At 34.6% G+C, this 21,338-nt stretch overlaps 1 protein-coding gene across 1 annotated transcript in view; it reads left to right on the forward strand.

The window, feature by feature from the left end:
• SMC5 (structural maintenance of chromosomes 5) overlaps positions 1-21,338 on the forward strand; it is an 81,457-nt gene that overhangs the window by 56,842 nt on the left and 3,277 nt on the right. Inside the window, exons 16-24 of the mRNA XM_008142107.3 lie at positions 1,682-1,805; positions 2,224-2,346; positions 13,847-13,972; positions 16,666-16,710; positions 17,152-17,247; positions 17,670-17,774; positions 17,989-18,108; positions 20,837-21,016; positions 21,105-21,200. Coding sequence (XP_008140329.1) covers positions 1,682-1,805; positions 2,224-2,346; positions 13,847-13,972; positions 16,666-16,710; positions 17,152-17,247; positions 17,670-17,774; positions 17,989-18,108; positions 20,837-21,016; positions 21,105-21,200 — 1,015 coding nt within the window. The remainder of the gene's footprint in view (positions 1-1,681; positions 1,806-2,223; positions 2,347-13,846; positions 13,973-16,665; positions 16,711-17,151; positions 17,248-17,669; positions 17,775-17,988; positions 18,109-20,836; positions 21,017-21,104; positions 21,201-21,338) is intronic.

Below are 21,338 nucleotides of genomic sequence, written 5' to 3' on the forward strand. Positions count from 1 at the left end.
TGAATCATATTTGAGATGCATTAAGAAAAATTTTTGGTTTTTTAAGCAAACAAATGTTACTAACTTTTATTTTAAAAGTTAATAATGTACCTTGGTTGCTTAAGATAAGATCTTTTTAGTCTAACTGCTTAGAATTTTTTATTTTTTTTACTTTAAGCCTTTTTTCAACTTTAACCCTTCGCTTCATTCAAGCCACCTGCAAACACTTAACCTTTACTCTGCAGCTGCTATATTGGACTGCTGTGTTGTCTAAAACTTCTCATAAAGTTTCTCCTCATAATGTTGATTTTCATAGTGAAATGACCTTTCATATGTACAGTTATGCACTTTGGAATACTATAGTGGTGGCCTGACTAGTCCCCACTCGCTTCAGTGCCTCCAGAATACTGTAGTTAAATTTCTCTTTTTATGTCCTTACCCCCATGTAAGAGTATCTGTTGTAATTTTCTGCCATTGCATGAAATTTACTTAAATACTACTTTCCCTTAGACTGGCTTTCAAGTTTTTCAAAATCTTGTTTCACTCTACCCATTCCAACTCATCACCCTCCCCCTTGTACCATTCAGGACACTTTATAACTCCACTGAACTAGTTTATTCTTGTTTATTATTGCTCCTATCTTTTGTTCTTGCTTTATTTCCTAACGGCAACATAGTGTAGTGGAAAGAATTTAGACTTGGGTGCATATCGTACCACTTCATGTCTGTGATCTTAGGTAACTTAATTAACTTCTGAGCCTTACTTTCTTCATCTTAAAGAGCAAAGTATTAACTTTCAATATTGTTGTATTATATTTTCATTATGGGGCTTTTAAAAATATATATATTTTTTAATTTCAGAGAGGAAGGGAAAGAGAGAATCATTGATTGGCTGCCTCTGCATTTCCCCTACAGGGATTGAGCCCACAACCCAGGCTTGTGCCCTGACTTGGAATTGAACTGTGACCTCCTGGTTCATAGGTCAACGCACAACCACTGAGCCATGGGGTGTGTTGTTTGTTTGTTTTTAACCTATTAAGCAAGTCCCCCATCATCACCACCACCCCTCCCCCCCAGTTAAGCTCCTTAAGGGGAGGGAGGGGACTGTGTTTATAAACAATATTAAAAACAAGAGTAACAACTAATATGTATCAATTGGTTATGAGCCTGGCACTATACTAAGTGTGTTACATAGTTTACATCTTCACCACAGTCCTGTAGGAGGGGTACTCTTATGATTTTTAAGTTTTAGGTGAAGAAACTGAAGTCCAGAAGAGTAACCTGTCCAGTTATGCAGCAAGGAGCAAATTCAGATCCATATTTGTAACTCCAGACCCTATACCGTGTTAGCAGTAGCATTAATTGCCTAGATAGATTACACTGGGCGCATAATACGGGGTGTGGTAAAAGTAAGTTTATAGTTGTGAGTACACAAAACAATGTTTATTACTGAAATATTATTTATTATTGCATTATTTTCCATACAAACAACTGTAAACCTGCTTTTGCCTCACCCTATACATATCTCAACAAATACTTTTTGATCCTGCATAGTTGCATAAAATGATTGTTTAATCTAGAAGCTAGTTTAGACATCTGGGTAACATTGCTAAATAGCTCATAAAACAGCAGGGAACCAAGGATTTGGGCTCCATCCTTGTGTAGAACTGATTTCTACATCATTATATGTTTCATCATTACAGTTTAAAGCTGATGGAGCAGGATACTTGCAATCTTGAAGAGGAAGAGCGAAAAGCAAATACCAAAATCAAAGAAATAAATGTTCAAAAAGCAAAACTTGTTACCGAATTAACAAACCTAATAAAGGTAAGGCATTTTCTTTATATTAGGTAGATAAGACAAGTTAGTTAAATCTTACAGATTTTTAACTTTATTATACTTTATTATTTGACATTTTTATTGTCTATAATAATATAAGCATAATATGCTAATTAGACCAGATGAAGCCGGGACTTCAAGGGAAGCCTGGGTCCCGGGGGAAGGAAAGCCTACTCTTGCATGAATTTTGTGCAATGGGCCTCTAGTAAGATAATAAATTGGTTAAAAGCACTCATTAGGCTAAATTATAAATACACAGGAAAAGTTTTTAAAATTCTCTTTTAAGAAATAGTTCTAAAAAGTGAGAAAGTCACATCAGATGAAAAATATTTTTATGCTTTATAATGTTACAATTAAGAAAATACATTAAAAAACAAATTAAACTTTTATGGGTTTTTGTTCTTAGATTTGCACTTCTTTGCATATACAAAAAGTAGATTTAATTCTTCAAAATACTACAGTGATCTCCGAGAAGAACAAATTAGAATCAGATTATATGGCTGCATCATCACAACTACGTGTCAAAGAGGTAAAATTTTTGCTTCTATTTTTTTTTTTATTTTGGGGTTCTAGCCTCAGAGCTGTTTGAAAACAATATATGTCAATATATCCAGTATGCAGTTTGTGTTCTGTTTAATTTACAAATTTAATGCATTCTGCTGATATGGAAGCAATATTTGAAATACTTTATACTATGCATTTGTTAATTTGATGGTGGTAATATTCATAACAGAAATCAGAATATTGGATTTGGTTCCTTGAAAACTAAAGCCCCCAGTCTGCTTTCTTATTAACTCATAAATTATAGTCATGACTATAGTAGCTTTAATTGACATTTGCACATTTCACAGAGTACACTGCAGATGAGTTCTAATTACAGTAAGAGTAATGTTGTATAGTCGTGGCAGTTTAATCTTCTGTAATTATCTGTGAAATGATGATAAAAATTGAAATAGTGTGCAGGGGAGAAAATGTGATATACTAAGTTAACATACAATACAAAGAAAGGCTGGTAACAAAATGGTAGTGACCTGGCATAGTTTTTGAGTCTCAAATCCACATAATAACAAACCCATGGACATCATATACAACAAAGCTAAATTTCAGGGTATCCCTATTTGGTATACTACAATATATTCTCACATTAACCATCCTATTTGGTATACTACAATATATTCTCACATTAACCATCCCAAGTTGGCATCAGACTGTACAAGTTTAGGGCACAGTCCCCAACAAGACTGCCCTTACTTTAGACACCAGCTGCAAGTTCCAGGAGTCCTTGGGCCACCTGAAGTTTTGACCACCTGGCTACAAATTTGAGGGTTCCCATGATCTCATCAGGTTCAGTAGTTTACTAGAATGACACACAGAACTCAAGAAATTGTCATACTTATGATTGTAGTTTTATTATAAAGGATACAAATCACTACTAGTCAAATGGAGAGACATGGGATGAAACAAACTTAGCAAAAGTTAAATGAAACTAAGGAATCTAACTTTATTTTCTCACCGAAGGATATGTTTATTGACTTATTTTTTTAGAGAAACATTGATCAGTTGCCTCTCATACTTGCCCCATCTGGGGATTGAACCCACAACCTAGGTAGGTGCCCTGGGAATCAAACCTGCTATTTTGGGTATACTGTATATCGCTCCAACCAAGCCACCCAGTCAGGGCTCTAACTTTGTTTTGACTTCCCAATAACCTCACAGAGAAAAGGTATTTCAATTGACTTTAAAACACAGAAATTTGGTATTAAGAACAAAAAGAACTTGTATTATTTCAGTTATATAATGTTTGCAATATTATTCTGAAAATATTATGTTATAGGATAAAGCAAATAAGAGATTATGTTATGTCATTAGGATTTTCAGCATAAGAGAATAAAGATTCAGATATAAAGCAAAGGAGTATTCAAAACCTTGAAATATTTACGTTGAATTAATGAACTCAGTGTTATTTTCTCCAAAAGAAAAAAAAATTCCCAGATCTGTGTACTGAAAAGACCCAGATTTTGGCCTCAAAATACTTTTTGAAACTAAAATCCGCCATTGGAGAAATGGCTGATTTCCTGAGCAGGGAAAGAAATGTCTGAGATTAACCTCAATTATATTGTCACACCAGAAAGCAGAGAAGTTATTAAAAGATGACTTGACTCAGAGCTAACATGAAGAATCTCCTCCGGCCATAGATGAAGTGGTAATAGATTGAAACACATTAAATATCTTAATCTATGAATTCATAATGATACTTTTAAAAAATAACATTGGTCACCTTTAGAGGATATTAGGGAACCAGCTCATTTTGAAAAATGGCAAAGAAAGAATTTAGCATTTATCCTTCCTTTCCTGTGTGAACTGTTATTTAGTATAAACAAGTAATTCAAATAATACAAAGGGAATTGGCGTATAGAATATTGTCACTTTGCAACTGCACTGCTGACATCACAAAAGAAATAGCCAGATATGTATGTGGATCCTAATGGAAGGACACAACACCACCTATGAAATAATATTGTGAAAAATTATATGTCATTTTGATTAAGCTTCTAAAACAGGGTTTCTCAACCTCAGCACGATAAACATTTTGGACTAGGTAATTCTTTTTGTGAGAGGTCTTTTTGCATTGAAGGATGTTTAGCAGTATCCCTGGTCTCTACTTGCTAAGTGCCAGTAGTACTCTTTCCCTCAAACCCCAGCTATGACAATTAAAAATTGTCTATGGACATTGCCAGATGTACCCTGGGGAGGAAGACTGTCCCCATTTCAGAACAGGTGCTGTAAAACTGTTTCCAGAAAGTACAGTGAATTTAGCAAGGTTGCAAAATTGAAGTTCAATATATAAAAATCAGTTGTGGCTCCATATATTTGCAATGAATAATTGGAAATTGTAATTTAAAAAAATACTGTATATAACAACATAAAAAATATGAAATACTTAGGGACATATTTACAAGACCTGTACACTGAACACTATAAAACTTTGCTGACAGAAGTTAAAATAGGAGTTAATAGAGCAGTTGATTGTATTCATAGATCAGACATTCGGGATTTGTTCAAGTGTTGATTCTCCCCTAAATCTATAGATTGGTTAAAATTCCCAGCAGGGTTTTTAGAAAATTGCAAACTCATTCTAAATACAATGGACTTAGAAAAACTGAAAAAGCATTTGAATGACAACACCTAATTTTAAGATGTATTATAAAGCTACAGTAATGAATACATTATTGTATCGCTGTAAGAATAGACATGGGTCAGTGGAATAGAATAGATAATCCAGAGATAAAGTCACATATCAGTTGTTGTTTTGCAAAGATACCAAGACAATTCAATGGAGAAAGACTAATCTTATAGATAGTAATGGAACAATGGAATAGTCATCTACAAAAATGAACCACAACCCTTACCTCATACCACACAAATGGGCATAGACTTAAATGTAAAAACTAAACCTATAAAACTTCTTGAAAAAACATAAGAGAAAATCTTATAATGACCTTAGATTTGGCAAAATAGGACACAAAAGGAATCAGAGGTTGTACTTTATCAAAATTTAAAACTTTAATAAATGCTGTTAAGAAAAGGCAGGCTACTAATTGGGAGAATATATTTGCAAAACATACACCTGACAAAGGACTTGTATCTAGATGAGGAGCTACTACTGTGGGCTAAATCTAAACTAAGATCTGTTTAAAGTTTCCTGCAAGCTAAGAATAGTTTTGACATTTTTAAAGGGTTAAAACAGAAGAATGTGTGACAGACTGTACGTGGACCTCAAAACCTAAAATATTTCCTTACTGGCTCTGTATAGAAAAAGTTTGCTAACCCCTGATGAATACTATAAAAAGAATTCTGCCCTGGCTGGTGGTGTTCAGTGGTTAGAGCAGGGTGGTCCTCAAACTTTTTAAACAGGGGGCCAGTTCACTGTCCCTCAGACCGTTGGAGGGCCGGACTATAGTTTAAAAAAAAAAAAACTATGAACAGATTCCTGTGCACACTGCACATATCTTAATTTGAAGTAAAAAAACAAAACGTCAAAAACACCCACATGTGGCCCGCGGGCCGTAGTTTGAGGACGCCTGGGTTAGAGTGTCAGCCTGGTCAAGGGCAAATACCTAGGTTGCAGGTTGGATGTGTGCAGGAGGCAACTAGTTGATGTTTCTCTCTCACATTGATGTTTTTCTTTTATTTTTTTAAGTCTCCCCCGCCTTTTCAGTCGTTGTTTGAAAGTATTACATATGTTCCCTATTTCCCCCCATTGATCAGTGTTTTTTTCTCTCTCTCTTCCCTTTCCTCCCATTCTAAAAATCACCAGAAAAAAATATCCTCAGGTGATGATTAACAAAAACAACAACACTAAACCTCTTACATTTATCAATACAAAGAAGACAAAACCCAATCCAAAATATGGGCAAAAGTTTTAAGCATGCTCTTCACTAAAGAAAGTATACAGATAGCCAATAAGCACGTGAAAAGATTCTCAATCTTATTAGTCAGTGGGAAGTGTGGGTTAAAGCAATAATAATGAGCTAACACCACAGACCCTCTAAAGCAGCAGTCGCCAACCTTTCGGACCTCATGGACCACTGGTTGGCGACCACTGCTCTAAAGTGACTAAAATTTTAAGACTGAGATTACCAAAGTGCTGGGGAGGATGTGCAGCAAAGCCAGACTAAAAAACTAGATGATCCATTTACATGAAATTCTATGAACTGCGGAATGCCTATTGACAAATCCATGATTGCCTGTGGAGGGTACAGTGGGATGGATTACAGAGGGGTACAGAACTGCTGCAGGTGATAGAAGATACATTCATTATCTTGGCGGTGATTGCTTCACTGATGTTGTATATATTTGTCAAAACTCAGCGATTGTACACTTTAAAAATGGACAGTTTATTCATCAATTACGCTTCAAAATTTAAGAAAAACTTACATGATGATTTTTATCGCTTCATTTATAACTCTAAGTATGAAATTTTAATTATATATACTAGTAAGAATAGGAAGAGTAACATATACTAGTAAGAATAGGAAGAGTAACATAACATACAAGTGTCCACTATACCTGTTAAACAGATGTTATACTTTGCCATATTTGTTGCAGATTTTTAAAACTTTTCATGTACTCAAAGTTCCCTTGTATCCTTCCCCATCAATTCTACTTTCTCAGATTCTGCTCCTTTCGTGCAGTATGTGATTCGCTTTACACTTAGCTTTTCACAAACATACCTGTTGTGTAAAAGTAAACTTTAGTAGTATCTTTTGTGGAAAGAGTCACTAGAGGACAGATTTTTGGAAATAAAAACAGGACTGTACAGATGAATGGAAAGAGTAAATGAAAGTAGAATAGGAGCTTCATTATTCTGAAGCCAGCTTCTTCAAAGTCTCCTGAAAAAGCTTATGACTAGAAGAAACTGGAGGAAAAACAATTTTGCTAGCAAATAAGCATAGGCAAATAGAAACACACCTAGCCAAAAGGAGCTGAAGGTCAGGTTTGATGAGCAAAGCCAGATACTTGGAAGATGAAAAGTTCCTTCCCTCTCTCCTCCTCGCCATAAAAAGCAGGGGCCATAGAAGTAGTCATTCTGAATACTTATATAGAAGGGATATAGCAAATAAAAGAAAACAAAGCTATAATACCCAAACTGGAAGGGGATAGGGAGAGGGTCGGCTGGATATGAAACTAGCTACCAAAGGAGGGCCTCATCAGTGTTCGTTTCGTGAGAGTGTGGAGGAAGTCATCTGCCCGTTGTGCATTCTGTTGGTAAATATTTGTAGAGCCCATGCTTTATTCCTTGAGCCTATGAACCTGGTTGTTCAGTATAAAGAGATTTCATGAAGAAATTGAACCATTGTGCAGATACTATATTGAGCTTTAAGTCAAATCTCACAAGACAATATTTGATCCTGGTGCCCAGAGTTTTGTTTTTGAATAAAATTTTAATTAAGAACTTAAAGTTTTGGGTTTGTATTATGTTTACAGAAGTATCATGAAATCATGATGGCTTTATAGTAAGCATTCTCCGAAACTTAACCCCCTCTTGGCATAGTGAGAAATATTTTTCCAATAGCCATTGTTCACATAGATATATTAAGATTAGATGCAGAATAATGGAGTATTCTCTTATCCATTTTATTAGTAGTAGCAGAAATATTTATATTTCCAATAGAGCTGACTACTCTAGAGAATAGGAAAGTTTCTTGGGAGAAGGTTTTGTTTTTAATCTTTGAGTCACTAATTTTTTACAAAATGGCCACATTATACTGTCCAGAGAACAAACCTCTGATTAGCTGCTTGTCCCTCTAGATTTTGTTACCTAGAAATAATACCCACTTAGGTGTAATAATACCAGTCTTACTTGGTACGATCCCTGACTTTTCTCAGCAATATTTTGCACCATTCTGCTTCCCTTTTTCATGTGTTGATCTGAAAATCATTTAATGCTATTTATAACTGTTTTGCCAACCCTGTTGTAAGGTTCCTCTATTTTTATACAGTGTGCACTTGACAGATTTGTTGCTGACTAACCACAGTTTAAATAGCCAGGAATGATAGTGAAAGAATACATACTAGAGTAGGTGTATGGTAGTTCTCTTTCTCTCCTACTTGTTTTTTTTTTTTTTTTTCTTCTCTCTTACTTGTTTTTTTTTTTTTTTCTCATGTTTGCTGTCATTTACCTATACATATTCTCACCCTTCTTCTTACTCTCCTACATTATTTGAAACAAGGAGAAATCATTTATTTTCCTTCTTGTTCCTCTCAATACCTGGCAGATTGCACTAAGGAACCATTATTACTACTTCTGTTTTTGTCCTTTATTTACTCTGATTCTGGAAACAAGTTCACAAAAGAAGATTGACACAAAATTTCAGAAGGGGTTATCATCCTTGATGGAACTTGGGGATAGCTAACCACCACCCTCAAGTTTAATACTTTCCCAAATTGTAAAAAGCAAATAGGGAAACAGGATTACAGACCTACAAAACCTCCCCAGAGAAAGGCAAATGGTTGTGAACCTCTGTCTGGCAATTATGTCACTACCTTCTGGAATATTTTCAGAACAAATTAGTAAGGTGACTGCTTGTGAATCCAGATACAGAGATGGACAGATGGATGGATATACCTAGAACTTGGTTTTTTACCATGGGCAGATTTCCTAATGACTCCAAGCCTGTAATCTTCAGCCATAAGTATTATGAGAAATACCTGACTTGCAGGGATATTGTGATATTTAATAATACATATTAAGGTGCTTAGTGTACACCAATGTTTCCTTTAAATTATCTATTCACATCAGGATCAATATAAGTTAAAGAATTAGAAATTAGTTTGTTAATCCTAATACTAAATCCTGTGCTTTTATATAATGTTCTCTCCTCTGCCTACCTGTTTAGCACTCTCCCACCCTCCAAAAAAAAATTTCAGACGAGACATTTTTAAAATGAGATACATTTGGGGGGAGGACGATTATTTAACAAATAAATAGTATTATTGCCATTACTTTATTATAATATGTATTCTATCTTATATGTATGGGTATCATTTGAATTTTAGACCATTTAAATTGGAATGAAATTTTGTGCTTGTATTAAAGAAAAATGGAAGAAGAAATGTTTTAATTTACAGCTAGTGTTTTAGTAAAAGTTCAGAGTTCATGCTACCTAGAACTTAGTTTGGTTCCTTTCATATGGAAAAAAGTTTTCATTCTGTTTGACTCTTATTTTAATAAGTTGTTAGAATTACTGTGTTAAATAATTTCACGTGTACCTGCTATTTAATAAGAAATTATGTGACCAATTCTGATTTCTTCCACTAGAGGGCCCTCTTAGAGAACTTTTTCCTTGATTAAGTTATTTCTGTACACCTCTCATGCCAGTTGAACTTTCTCAAAAAGAATTTCAGAGAAAAGATAATACTAATTTCCTCTCAGCATATATCCTACAAACTAATCTTTTCTGAGATGTTGGTGGGAGGTATTTTGTGAACTTTTTCTTTTTCCCCCTTATGTCTTACATAGATGAAACATTTCTATTGTCTACTAATGTTAAGGGCTAGACTCTTAAAGTAGAAATGTATATATAGCTCTTTTTACTAGCCTAACTGTACAACATTATCTTACATAATTCTATACTCCCTTTCTTTTCACCCCTTACCCTCCCCCCAAAACAAATCTCGACAATTGTGGGGGTGGGGGACAGATGTTATATGAAGAGGTATGTCACAAAAATGTATGTATAGCCATGGCTGGTGTGGTTCAGTTGGTTGAAGCATTGTCTCATATACCCGTGGTCGCAAACTGCAGCTCGCGAGCCACATGCTGCTCTTAGGCCCCCTGAGTGTGGCTCTTCCACAAAATACCACGGCCTGGGCGAGTCTATTTTGAAGAAGCGGCGTTAGAAGAGGTTTAAGTTTAAAAAATTTGGCTCTCAAAAGAAATTTCAATCGTTGTACTGTTGATATTTGGCTCTGTTGACTAATGAGTTTGCCTACCACTGTCATATACCAAACGGTTGAGGTTTTGATTCCTGGTCAGGGCACATTCCCAGGTTGCAGGTTCAATCCCCTATCGGGGTTTATGCAGGAGGCAGCTTATTAATGTTTCTCTCTCTGATTTTTAAAAAAAATATATTTTTGTTGATTTCAGAGAGGGAGGGAAAGGGAGAGAGAGAGAAACATCAATGATGAGAGAGAATCATTGATCGGCTGCCTCCTGCATGCCCCACACTAGGGATCAAGTCTGCAACCCAGGCATGTGCCCTGACTGGGAATTGAACTGTAACCTCCTAGTTCATAGGCCAAAGCTCAACCACTGAGCCATGCTGGCCAGGCTATCTCAGATTATTTATTTATTTGCTTGCTTGTTTGTTTGTTTACTTATTTATTTATGTGTACCTATAAAAAGAACATCTTCTCTGGTAAAGATTTTATTAGACATATGCCACCAAAGAGAAGGAAATTTTTGAATGAGATTTTTGTCCCCTAAGCACAGAGCCCCGAGTGTTCAACTCAAGGATTTCTTTCCCATAGTGTTCTAACATTTCATTTAGCAAGGTCCAGAGGATTAGGAAGCAGGAATAGAAGACTTTAGGAGTGTTTAGTTTCTATTTAGCTGTCCCTTGTTTTACGTTTGCCTGAGTGTGATTGTCCCTAGAGAGCAGAGCAGGGATGATTGGGAAACTTTATAACTTCTATTTTTTCTTTTTCTCAGGGTGTAGGGACTGAGGAATTTATTCAAGGAAACTATAGTACTGAGTGATTAGTATAAATGCCTGCTTGTGTTTTAAGTTTAGTCTGGTATATATCCCTTTATTTTTTATAACATTTTGTCTTGGTTTAGTTTATTTGCTATCATATTTGTGGGTTTAAAAATTACCCGAGGACCTTGTTAATACACAGATGTCCAGGCCTCAGCGCCAGAGAATTTAAATAGGTCTGGCATATGGTTGGTATATCATTACTGTTTTAATAGTCTTTACCATCCCAGGTATTTTTTGTGCACACTGAAGTTAGAGATTTAATGGAAAGAGTAAGCTAGACCTGTTTTCTTAGAAACCTGCTGACCTATTTCTGTAATCTTAACAAGTTTCTTAATATCTCTGAGCCACATCTAGAAAAGGAGATAATATATATTTTTTTAGATTGTGAGGATTAGATTAATTAACATATATGATAGTGGTTATAACAAAGCTTGGGCCACAGAAGGTATTCCATGATGCCCTTCTCGTTACACATGAAACTTCTGCCATCTGGCTCTCGCCACTCTGATCTTTTATATCCTTACCTCTCCTCCTCACATGTTAGATCTTGTTACATAAATAAGTGGGTCTTTGAGGCTTCCTTGCCTTTTACTTGTGTAATCACCTATCCTGAGAATGCCTGCTGCCACTTGCTCTTTAGTAATTTCATACTTGTCCTTTAAGATCATTCACTTATCATAACTTCTGTGACTACTCTGACCTTTCTGCATCCCCTACCACCATGTATATGTTAGGTGTACTAGTTAATAATGAGGATTTTTTTCAATAGATGGAGTTACACATAATTTGATATATATGCGATTCGATATGTATACTATTTTGTTGTATTGACAGTAAACTTCAAAACTTCATATGTCAATTTTGCTGTAGGTGTTAACATCATAGATACTTTTATGCTTAAAAATGTCCAATTTCTTGCAAAAAAAAGAACATTTGCAGGAAGTTTTAATTCATTATTTTGAAGAAAAAGTTATCGTATACTTCAGGAAGCTTATGGTGAACATGCTCCATCTCAAGATACTTGTGAATGGTTGAAACACTTTTTTTTTTTTTTTTTTGGTTGAAACACTTTAAAAGTGATGATTTCTATGTGAAAGACAAAGAATGTCCAGGTCAACCGAAAAAGTTTTAAGACCAAAAATTACAAGCATTATTGGATGAAGATGCATGTCAAAACTCAAAGACAACTTGCAAAAAGATTAAACGTTGTTTACAAGCAATGGGAAAGATTTTAAAGGAAGGAAAATGGGTGCCACATCAACTGAATGAAAGACAAATGGAAAACCGAAAAGTCATCAGTAAAATGTTTCTTCAATGGCACGGAAGAAAGTCTTTTTTGCATCGAATTATGACTGGTGATTAAAAGTGGATTTATTTTGAGAATGCCAAATGCACAAAATCATGAGTTGATCCAAGTCAACCATCAACATCGACTGCAAGGCCAAATCGATTCAGAAAGAAGACAGTGCTCTGTGTTTGGTGGGATCAGGAAGGTGTGTATTATGAGCTTCTAAAAACAGGTGAAACCGTTAATACTGATCGCTCCCGACAACAAATAATCAAATTGAACCACGCTTTGATCGTGAAATGACCAGAATGTGCCAGAAGACACAGCAAAGTAATTTTGCTTCAAGATAACGCACCATCACACACTTGAAAACCAGTTAAAGATACGTTAAAAGATCTTGCCTGGAAAGTATTAACCCACCTGCTGTATTCACCAGACCTTGCTCCTTCAGATGACCACTTGTTCCGATCAATGGCACATGCACTTTCTGAGCAGCATTTCAAAATGTACAAAGAAGTAGAAAATTGGGTCTCTGAATGGTTTGCCTCAAAACAAGAAAAGTTCTATTGGGACAGTATCCACAAATTACCTGAAAGATGGGGGAAATGTGTAGCTAGCGATGGACATTACCTTGAATAAAGCACTTTTGATGTTTCTTGAAATTATCATGTTTTCTTTGATTACAAAATCCGTATTATTAAAGGTACACCTAGAACTTTCTTCTGCTTTCCTCTGTTCAGTCTCTCCCACAGAGAGGATGTAATGAAAAGAGCATGAGTTCTATAAGCAGGCATAGATGTGAATCCTGACAGCCTCTAATTGTGTGAGATTGAACAAGTTGCTTTAATTTCTCTTTTTTTTTTAATGTGCAAAGTGGGGACAATATTACTGTTCAGTGTTATGAGAAATAATGGAATAATGTGTGTGAAGCATCTAGCACATAAGCTTTAAGTAAATAATAGCCGTTTATTTTACAGTGGTTTTATGTATCTTTCCCCCTTAACGTTTCTCTGCTCAGTGCATAATAAAAACTGACATTTAATAGATTCTCAATAATTATTTGGTGAAGGAATGAATGTATCCATGGATAAATGATAATTACATGGAAAGGCATTTGGAAAACGATCAAACACTATTTAAAGGTTCTACTTACATTTGAGTGCTAAGTTTTCTGATATGAAGCCAGTATACTGTGTATTTCAAATTTCATTAGAGTAAAATCATATGTAGCTAAATTAAACGGAGGGAAAGGTAATTAAATTTTAAGTTCTTACGGATTAGAGAAATGTTGTACCTGCTGATATACTTTTAAGTTCAGATTTAACCTTTACAATAAAAGCAGTCATTTGAGATATGGTTTTCTGATTATTTGCTTATCACAATCAAAATTTAATAATTAATTTGATATGTAATGTAATGTAATTTTATAAAATAGCCTTCTGTTCAAATTTCCAAAATATTTATTTTTCTTAAAATAGCAACATTTCATTGAGTTGGATGAAAATAGACAGCGATTATTGCAGAAATGTAAGGAACTTATGAGGAGAGCTAGGCAAGTATGTAACCTGGGTGCAGAGCAGACCGTTCCTCAAGAATATCAAACAGTAAGTATAAAAAGTATATAATGCCACAAGTTAACATTATTTGTACGCTTAAAATGTGTTAGGCATTGTAATGGCCGATAAAAATTAGGGGGTTTTCAACCGAGTATGTAATTTTGCTAAACAAATTTTCTTTACTGTACAAACTTGCACCAATCACTCGTGTTCCTTAATACTAACATTTTTAAAACATGGGTATCACCTTGCAAAATATTAGTACCATAACATTCATTTTTCCAATAAAAGTTCCCTCCCCCAAGCCACCTTTCAGGAGTAGGATTGAGAAATGGGATGTGGTTTTTCATGGAAACATATTAACAGTAATTGGTACCGTATTTTCCGGCGTATAAGATTTTCCTGGGTTAAAAAGTCGTTTTTATACGCCGGAAAATACAGTAGTCCAATATATCTAATCCCATCAATATAGTCCAATATACCGTATTTTCCAGCGTATAAAACGACTTTTTACCCAGGAAAATCTTATACAGCCAGTTGTCTTATACACCGGAAAGTACAGTATATAAGAAACAGTAAGTAGAGGTGATATTTAGAAAAGCAGGCAAGATGAAAATGTTTTTCTGGATATTGGGTTTTTATTTGTAGTTCAATGGGAACTGAATGGTTAGGGCAAACATTTATTGGTAAGGAAAGGAGAAAAGAGCCTTTCTTTCCATTATATGCTGATATATCACTGACATGAGGAGATGCTGCCCTTTAGTTCAAATTCCACCAGTTATATGGCCCTGTGACCTTAAGCTTTATCCTGCAATGAGCGACAGTACCTTGGCTACATACCTATCCTCTTAGAATAATGTCACAATGAGAAAATGAATAGAAAATAAATTAAGACATCTGATATTTGTATGGATTTTTTTTATCCTTAATTTCAAATGTTACTTATTTCAATAGATAATGAAATGTCTACTAAGGATATAAATAAAACTGGAAAAATTAATTGAATTATAATTTTCAAATTCTCAAATGTTTTACTCTATGATATCAAACATAGAAACCACAGAGACTAGGCTGGGTACATAATAAGAATTTAGTAGATTTTTAAAGACAAGGAGCTATTATTTCTAAAAATATGCTAGAACTTCTTCAAAATACATTGGTTTATCATAAATAAGTAAATGTTAATGTAATATCTATAGTAATTTTTCTTTCAGAAAGTAGCATGATTCTATCCTTGATAAGTCATACTGCTTTTGAAAGGAACAAAATTAGGAGATAATTCATATATTCATTAAAAATGTGTGTGTGTATTGAACAAGACAGACTTCTCTACTGAAATTTATATTCTAGTCTGAATCATGTGGCAGAAAAAAAAACAAAAAGGCAAATAGATGTTGGGTAGGAAGAGGTGCTAAAAATAAAACAAGGTAAGAGGATAGAGTGTCAAGGAAGGTTCCTTTGAAAAGATACTATTTTAGATGAGTCCTGAGTGAAGAGGAGAAGTCAGTCTTGGGAAGATTTGAGGGGAAAAGTCACAGGCAGAGAAAACGTTCATACAAAGCCCCCAGGACAGAAGAATATTTGACATGTTTTAGAATAACAGGAATCTCAATGGGGCTAGTCCAAGCAAAAAGGAAGCAACGTCAGGTCATGTATGGCCTTATATTCCATAGAAGGAGTTTGGGTTTCATTTTGAGATGGAATATACTAGAGGATTTTAAAGGAGTGATATGACTAACTACTGGAAATATCAGGGGAACACTTTATAAAATACATGATTGTTTAATCACTATGCTATATACCTAAAACCAATACAAAGTAATAAAAGTAAACTGTAATTGAAAAAAATTGTTTTAGTAAAAAAATGTTTTAGTAAAATAAAATGAACTTCAAAGAACTTTCTTATCCCATCAAAATTGGCAGAATTTTCTGTTCGTATTACTTAATGAACTTTAAACTAGTAATTGAAAAATAAGTAAAAGAGCACTCCTAACTGCTATATGGAGAATAAAGTAAGGATATAAGACTGGAAGTAAGGGGACAGAAGATTATTGCTTTGGACCAGACAAGAGAATATAGTGACATGGATTAGGGAGAAAACCCTGGAGACAGAAGTTTATAGATTTGAGGAATTGTTTAAAGACAGAGCCAGCAGGACATGCTAATGGATTTGAGGTGAAGGGTGAGAGAGAACCCCTAAATTTTGCTATGAACTGGAATGATGACTGAAGAGGAGAAATAGGTTTGCTTAAATTGGTGAGTGAAATAAAGATTTCTGTTTTACCATCTTGCATTTAAGATGCCTTATTAGAGTTAAGTGAAGATATTAAATAAGTATTGAGCACGTGAATTCAAATCTCACTGGATAGTCAGATTCAGCAAAATATTTTTGACAAATATCTGAAGTCCAATAGAAGTTGAACTGCTTTCTAAAAAGTTAAAAAAACTTAAGATATTAGATTAATGTAATGTCAGGATCTTATTCAGAGTTCCAAAATTCATTTTGTCCCCTGTAGTGTAAGAACTTCGTAGGTTGTGCTGGAAAAACAAACAGTGTACTGCTTGCTTCCCCTCAAAGGAAAGTATTTGTTCTGATTTGTCTCTATGGCATGGATAGTTCTGTGGTGAAATTCTGTCAGATTAATTAGATTCTTAGGATGCTTTTTCAGTACAGTATAAAGTTCTAACTTCTTGCTCTCTTTCAATGCCCCACATATTCTGGACCCATTCTACCAATTCAGCAAGTACCCAACATTCCAAATGGACACAACTCCTCACCCCCCATGGTATGCAGTGCTCATTCTTTTTTCCAAGCTCCTGTCTCCCCTCTGCCTTGCTTTTTCTTAGCCATTTGCTTTAAGGCCCAGAGATGAATTACGGGCCTCTGAATTCTCTTACTCTCTTGTAGCTCCTGTAGTATGAACTGATACTTCCTTCTCTAAATTCCATAGCCTATATGATATGTACTGCTTATTTTAATACTCAGCATCAGTACACTGCCTTAAGGTATTATCCAGTGTAAGTGTATATATTTTATTTCCTTTTAAAGGTGTAAGCTTTTTGAAAGCAAAAACCCTGTTTATAATTTCTTTGATTCCTTCTGTGTTAGCATGCTGTTGAACACATGGTAGTAGAGTAGTAGATACTCGGCCGAATATTTTAACTATTTGAATTTAACTCTTTTCACTGTACTATCTACAATGATGGATAATTTTTTTCTTCTTTAGGCTTTCCAAGACCTTCCAAACACACTGGATGAAATTGATGCTTTATTAACCGAAGAAAGATCAAGAGCTTCTTGCTTCACAGGACTGAATCCTACAGTATGATTCTTTCCCTATTACCTACTGCAGCCGCCACCACCACCCTCTCCCTACACACACACACACACAGTTTCCTCCAGTACTTGCCTCCCACTCTGTACTAGAGCTCTTGGTAATAATAAGCTAGACAGCAGGAACAATGTGCTTTAAATGCCAGATTTCTGAATCTATTAGAATTTTAAATAGATTCTTCCTAAGGAACACAGTGTTCTGTGCCTTTTCTTTATAAAAAGAATAGTTGGGCTAACCTGAAATACTGCAGTGTTTATTTTTTTCAGAATAAAAAATGGCATTTTCAGTATGTTATAAGAACATACAAACAATGCAACACATTGGCATTTTCAATTAATGTTTTAATTAATGCAAATTGTCTGTAATTTTATCCATTGATAGATTTGTCTTAAATTATTTTTCCCTGCTAGGTTGTTGAGGAATACACAAAAAGAGAAGAAGAAATTGAGCAATTAACTGAGGAACTAAAGATAAAGAAAGTTGAACTGGATAAATATAGGGAAAGCATTTCACAGGTAATTGTTTTCTTTATCTTTTCTTTTTGTTGTGTTCTTACCATTAATCATATGGACATGTAGGATAATACAAAATGAAATGATATGTTTCTAAGAAAAAGTGCAGTATTTGTTCTTGTGACTAAATTAATACTGATATTAAATTTATATAAAGTATATCAGAATATAATAACACTTCTTTTAAATTGTGTTTTTATATTACCTTTATTTGCAGGTAAAAGAAAGGTGGCTTAATCCTTTAAAAGAGCTGGTAGAAAAAATTAATGAAAAATTCAGCAATTTTTTTAGTTCCATGCAGTGTGCCGGTGAAGTTGATCTCCATATAGAAAATGAGGTAAAATAGCTTTTGAAATATTTCCTTGCAAGTAATTGTAATTGTATGTACATTGTTATTTACCCTAGAGTTATATTTGAAAATTCTGCTTACTAAGAAATTGTTCAAAGGAATGAAAGGACCACCAGTGAATTTCATCAAGGTCACTTATGTGTGTATCTGACATTTGAGATTGGTGACTAATACTTGACTCTTTTTATATCCAGACTAAGTAATGGTTATTCAGCTGTGATGAGTAAATGCATTGCATTGCCTTATAAATCTACCACTATCCAAGTTAGAAGAGTCACAACTGGCAAACATAACTGAAATAAAGTAGAATGTCAGTGGTTCCCTTTTGATCAGAATTTAACAGTTCATAAGAATGAAAATATTTGAAAATTTGCTGCTAATTCCTTGAGCTATAAGTTTATACATTGCAATTGTGGGTAAAATGAAATTACCATTAAGAAATGTGTAAGGAGCCCTAGCTGCTTTGGCTCAGTGGATAGAGCTTCGGCCTGCGGACCAAAGGGTCCTGGATTCAATTCTGGTCAAGGGCACGTACCTCAGTTGCAGGCTCAATCCCGTCAGCGCATGTGCCGGAGGCAACCAGTTAATGTGTCTTATATAAATGTTTCTCTCTGTCTCTCCCTCTCCCTTCTATTCTCTAAAAATCAATGGGAAAAATATCCTTGGGTGAGGATTAACAAAAAAAACAACAACAAAAAATCAAACCCCAGATCTGATCCCAGAGCCGAAGCTCTTAACTCTGTTTCTTTAGTGGATGTGGTATAGTTTTTATGGGATGAAAATTTGATTACTAAGAGCTTTATCCAACCTCTTGACCAGAAATAAGGCATAATTACGATCAAGTAAGCATAGGGAAACCAATGGTTAGAACTGTAATAGAAATCCCAACCTTTAATCTAAATCCTATTGCATGGTACCGTTTCTTCTGGATAGTTTTTCTGTGTTTTAAGTGATAACTCGCTACCATAGAAGTGATTCTTAGTCTTTTCAGTTCAGTAGTCCTACCTAGCCATGGGTCCTGGAAAATGGACATTCTTATCTCTTCTCAGCCTTCCCCTTGGAATGTTACTATTCTGGGCTCCTCAGTCATAATTCTAGAACTGCCTTCTTTAGCCAGAGCTTTCAGTGAGATGAAGGAAGGACGCTAGAATGAGCAAAAAGAGTGGGTGGCGGAGCCCAAAACAAAACTAACAATTAGAGCTGTTATAGTTAATAGTGTAGTTAATAAATTTGTTGTGGAATAAAAGGAATGTATAAATTTAAAAAGTGAATCAAAACTATTAAAACTTATTGTTTATTTGCTTTTGTAGGGCAAAGGGATTGAAGGTGGCATATTTCTAAAATTTGATAGCTATAAGGATTTTTATTTATAATTAAGATTTGTATTTTTATAGAAGTTATTACTGTTAATCTTAGATCTCTGCTGTCCATTATGGTAGCCACTAACTACAGATGGCTGTTGAGCACTGACATGTGTAAAATGTGCTATAAATGTACAATACATAAATGTTAAAGGCTTAGTATGAAAAGAGAATGTAAAATATCTTAAACATTTTATATTAATTACATGTTAAAGATATTTTGGGTATATTGAATTAAATAAAATATTAAAATTAATCTCACATATTTTTACTTTAATGTGTCTGCTAGAACATTTTAAATGCATGCATGGCTTGCATTATAGCTCTTGGTCAGTGCTCTCTTAGACCTTAAAAGCTCTATTCATTAACTAGTTATTAACCTTTATCAAGTTGCATTCTCATTTTTAGGGTAAATCTGAATCTGACTGGTCTAGAAATGACTAATAACAGTAAACAAGCAGCCTCATTTTGGGCAAAATATAAAGAACACTAAGTGCATTCATTACTACAGATATTTAATGAGCACTTATTATGTGCCAGGTTTTTGCTAAGTATTGTGTGTATATACACTGAGTGGCCAGATTTTTATGATCTCTGAACGCATAATAATCAGGCCACTCAGTGTATATCCTATGTAATAAAAGGCTAATATGCAAATTGTCTCAACCAGGAGTTCGACCAGCAGGCAGGCCGGCCAACCGCCCATGTCCCCTCCCCCACCCATGCACAAATTCGTGCACCAGGCCTCTAATACACACCCACACACACACACAGAGTGGCCAGATTATTATGAATAGAGATCATAATAATCTGGCCACTCAGTGTATTTGATTTAATATAAGTATCTTTTAAAGTATGCATATATTCTCTGCCTACATTTTTCTTAACTTGCTGAAGAAGGGGAGGACTCTGAGCCCTCTGTAGTGACATACACAGCTGCTTCTAAGAGAAAATGGCATGATACTCCACTGTTCTAATTATTTGCACCAATAGTTTTAAAACCTAGCACTTAAGGAGCAGAATAGAGAGTGCCTTTCCATGACTTTCCATGATGGGGCTCTTCACTCAGTAATTTCTAAAACCCTTGGGAAAAACTACTAAACTTGAAAGGAATGGTATGAGACAAGGAAAAAAAAAGTCACTCTTAATCTGATTATTTTTCTTACCGAAATAGATCCTTAGAGACTCACTAAAGCTTGTAAATAGCAACTGGTTCTTTAATATTTTATTGGTTTACTTTAAACTGTCATTAAATTTTAAGTTTATTCTTATAATTGATTTATTCAGTCTATTTTTATGTAATATGAAATTATCAAAGATCTCTCATCTTTTATTAACTTTTTAATGTCTTATAGGAAGACTATGATAAATATGGAATTCGAATTAGAGTCAAATTTCGAAGTAGTACTCAGCTGCATGAATTAACTCCTCATCATCAAAGCGGAGGTGAAAGAAGTGTTTCTACCATGTTATACTTGATGGCACTTCAGGAGCTAAATAGATGTCCATTCCGAGTAGTTGATGAAATCAATCAGGTACAGTGATTATTCTTGTACTTGAGTTTTATTTTATCTTATATCTTATAATAAATTTAATGTAATCATTATTATTGTCATGGTTTAGGGAATGGACCCAATCAATGAACGCAGAGTGTTTGAAATGGTTGTAAATACTGCTTGTAAAGAAAACACTTCTCAGTACTTCTTTATTACGCCAAAGGTAGGTAATAAGTAACCTGAAAGTGGCTTCGTCATGTAGCAGATTTGGGCCCAATATGTACATTTGAGCAGGAACACTCCAGGAAAGGAACTAGAAAGATTACAAGTAATATTTATATTACTAAAGGGGACAAGTTCC

This window comes from Eptesicus fuscus, chromosome 15 (assembly GCF_027574615.1).
Source record: "Eptesicus fuscus isolate TK198812 chromosome 15, DD_ASM_mEF_20220401, whole genome shotgun sequence".
Lineage (NCBI taxonomy): Eukaryota > Metazoa > Chordata > Mammalia > Chiroptera > Vespertilionidae > Eptesicus > Eptesicus fuscus.